At 46.6% G+C, this 2,500-nt stretch overlaps 1 protein-coding gene across 1 annotated transcript; it reads left to right on the top strand.

Moving 5' to 3' along the window:
- Positions 1 to 1,075: 1,075 nt before the first annotated feature.
- Positions 1,076 to 2,212, top strand: LOC143282553 (growth hormone secretagogue receptor type 1-like). The gene has a single exon (XM_076588239.1). It carries the CDS (start codon positions 1,076 to 1,078, stop codon positions 2,210 to 2,212), a length of 1,137 nt encoding a protein of 378 aa, XP_076444354.1.
- The last annotated feature ends 288 nt before the right edge of the window (positions 2,213 to 2,500 follow it).

The following is a 2,500-nucleotide window of genomic DNA, read 5'->3' as shown; positions in this document are numbered from 1 at the left end:
ACCAGCTATGTGAAGGACATTGGGCGTAGTGTATTTCGAAAACAACTTTTCGGTGGAGCCATTATTTCCCTTTCCCTCGACATGATGTACTTTGGTTTGCCGATGTCATCGTTTCCAATGTATTCTTCATATGTAAACTTTTCTTGCATGCGTGCATGCACGTATGATGATATGAACTAACGTTGTCTGACTTTTTATTTTATCATTTTATTACTGTCATTATTTCTTTTTTCTTTCTTTTTTTTTTTACATTTCATAACCCGCACTCTGGGAAAGTTCTCACCGAATGACTCACTGATAAAAAAGGAGAAATAAAGGCAGAGACAGATGGACAGACAGACAGACAGACAGAGACAGACAAACAGTTGGAAATAATCAAATAAATGAATAAACGAACAAGAAAGATCATAGAACAAAAAAAATAAAGAAATAAAGAAAGAATGAATGAAAAGAAGAAAGGTGGAAAGAAAAAGGAAATGGCAAAAAAGAAAAAGAAAGATGGAAAATATATACATAAGTAAATGTTTGTTCATTGTCATCATCACGGTTTCACTTTTCATTTCAAAGTAACACAGTTGCTCTTCACTATCTACCTCTCTTAATCAAAACAAAATACATCATGTTTCCCAATAAATCTAATCGACATCTCTCTCTCTCTCTCTCTCTCTCTCTCTCTCTCTCTCTCTCTCTCTCTCTCTCTCTCTCTCTCTCTCTCTCTCTCTCTCTCTCTTGCAGACGAAGTAATTCTCGGTTGATATTGCGCGTTGTCTTCTACAAATGATAACATCAATTTGTCTTGCCATGTTTATTTGTAAGACATTAAAAGGACACAGTTTCATGGTTGATTAAACAGAACACACTTTTGTTTGCGTATACATGTTGTAAGATCATATCCTTATGTAGATTCATCCACACAAAATATGTAAACATCCTTTCAAATGGGGACATGGCCTTATCGAATAAACTATCTTATCGTCTCTCTCTCTCTTTCTCTTTTATTTATTTTTTATTTTTTTTATTTTTTCAGATGACGACTAACGCATCGTCCTCACCCTTTGTGACCGTGACCTTAGACATGAACGACTCCGTCGCAGCCCAGAGCAACGGGACGTCGGCCGGCGAACAACTGACCTTGACCCAGTTCTACGAGAAGTACGTGCCGGCCGCACTAGCCATCGACCGCATGGTGACCCCGGTGTTCTACTTCATCGGAATCCCGTGCAACCCCCTCTGCGCCTTCATCTGGTTGGGCCAGCGCACCAGACGCAGCAACTCCTCGGCGATCTACTTAGGAACGCTGTCCATCTCACACTCCGTCTTCCTCATCCTGCACATCTTCATCGAGCTGAACTACGCCTGGGACATCAAGACGTTCGACGGCTACGTGTCGTGCGAGCTGTTCTACACGGTGTATTACTACGCGCAGTACATGGCCCCTCTCTTGGTGCTGAGCTTCACTGTGGAGCGCTACATCGCCATCTGTCACCCGTTCCTGAAGGAGAAGTACTGCACGGTGGGGAGAGCCGTAGTCGTCGTCTTCACCCTCCTCTTCTTCTGCCTCCTGCTGAGCTGCGTGCAGGCCTACCTGTGGACCTACGACGAGCACTACAAGGTGTGCAACCATCGCCAGCACCTGCAAGCCACCAACTTCCCGCTGTACTGGACGTGGATCACGGAGCTGACGGTCTTCGGGGTGGCGCCTTTCGCGGCCCTGGTCTTCAACGTCTTTGTCATCCGCGAGATCCGCAACATCACCTCGCGAGGTCCGGCTGGGGTCTTGGCCCCTTCGGGTTCAGGTCAGAACCAAGCGTCTACGATGACGCTGCTGTCCATCTCCTTCTATCTGATCTGCACCTGGCTGCCGGCCACCTTGGTCTACTCCCTGGAGCAGAACTTCCCGGTCGGGGACGACGACCCTCAGAGGTCTCCCGTATGGAGGCGTCACTTCACCTACATCACGGTGCGGAAGTGTGTGGAGGAGGTCACGCTCTCCAACTCCGCCTGCTACTTCTTCATCTACTACCTGACCGGCAAGTTCTTCCGCGTTCGCTTCCAGGAACTGATGTGTCCCAAGAAGTGTGTCTCGGGAGCTGGCAGGGGGGAGGACTTCGCTGCCGGCTCAATGAACGGCCGGAGCGCGGCGGCCAAACAGTACATCGCTGTGCCCTGCAAGTCGGACACAGGCTACAGCAGTTGTGCTACCAACGTTTGACGTGCGCAACGTACCATAGTTTCTGTTTTTTTTTTTTCTTTTCTTTTTTTTTTCTTCTTCTGTTTTTGCCGTTGTCAAGACTTCAGTGATTTTCATTCGCAGGCTACAGCAGTTGTGCTATCAACGTTTGGTGCGTGCAGCGTACTATATTTTTTTGTTTGTTTGGTGTGTTTTTTAGCTGTTGTCCCGACTTCAATGATTTTCATTCACAAGCTACTGCAGTTGTGCTACCAACGTTTGACGTGTGCAGTGTACCATAGCTTCTTTTCCTGATTTCTTTTCCCGTTG

The sequence above is a fragment of the Babylonia areolata genome, chromosome 5 (genome assembly GCF_041734735.1).
Source record: "Babylonia areolata isolate BAREFJ2019XMU chromosome 5, ASM4173473v1, whole genome shotgun sequence".
In the NCBI taxonomy this organism is placed as follows: domain Eukaryota; kingdom Metazoa; phylum Mollusca; class Gastropoda; order Neogastropoda; family Buccinidae; genus Babylonia; species Babylonia areolata.
This window is presented reverse-complemented; position numbering and strand designations above follow the sequence as displayed.

Coding starts and splice junctions, on each gene's coding strand:
- LOC143282553 (XM_076588239.1), top strand. CDS start 1,076: ATGAACGACTCCGTCGCAGCCCAGAGCAACGGGACGTCGGCCGGCGAA.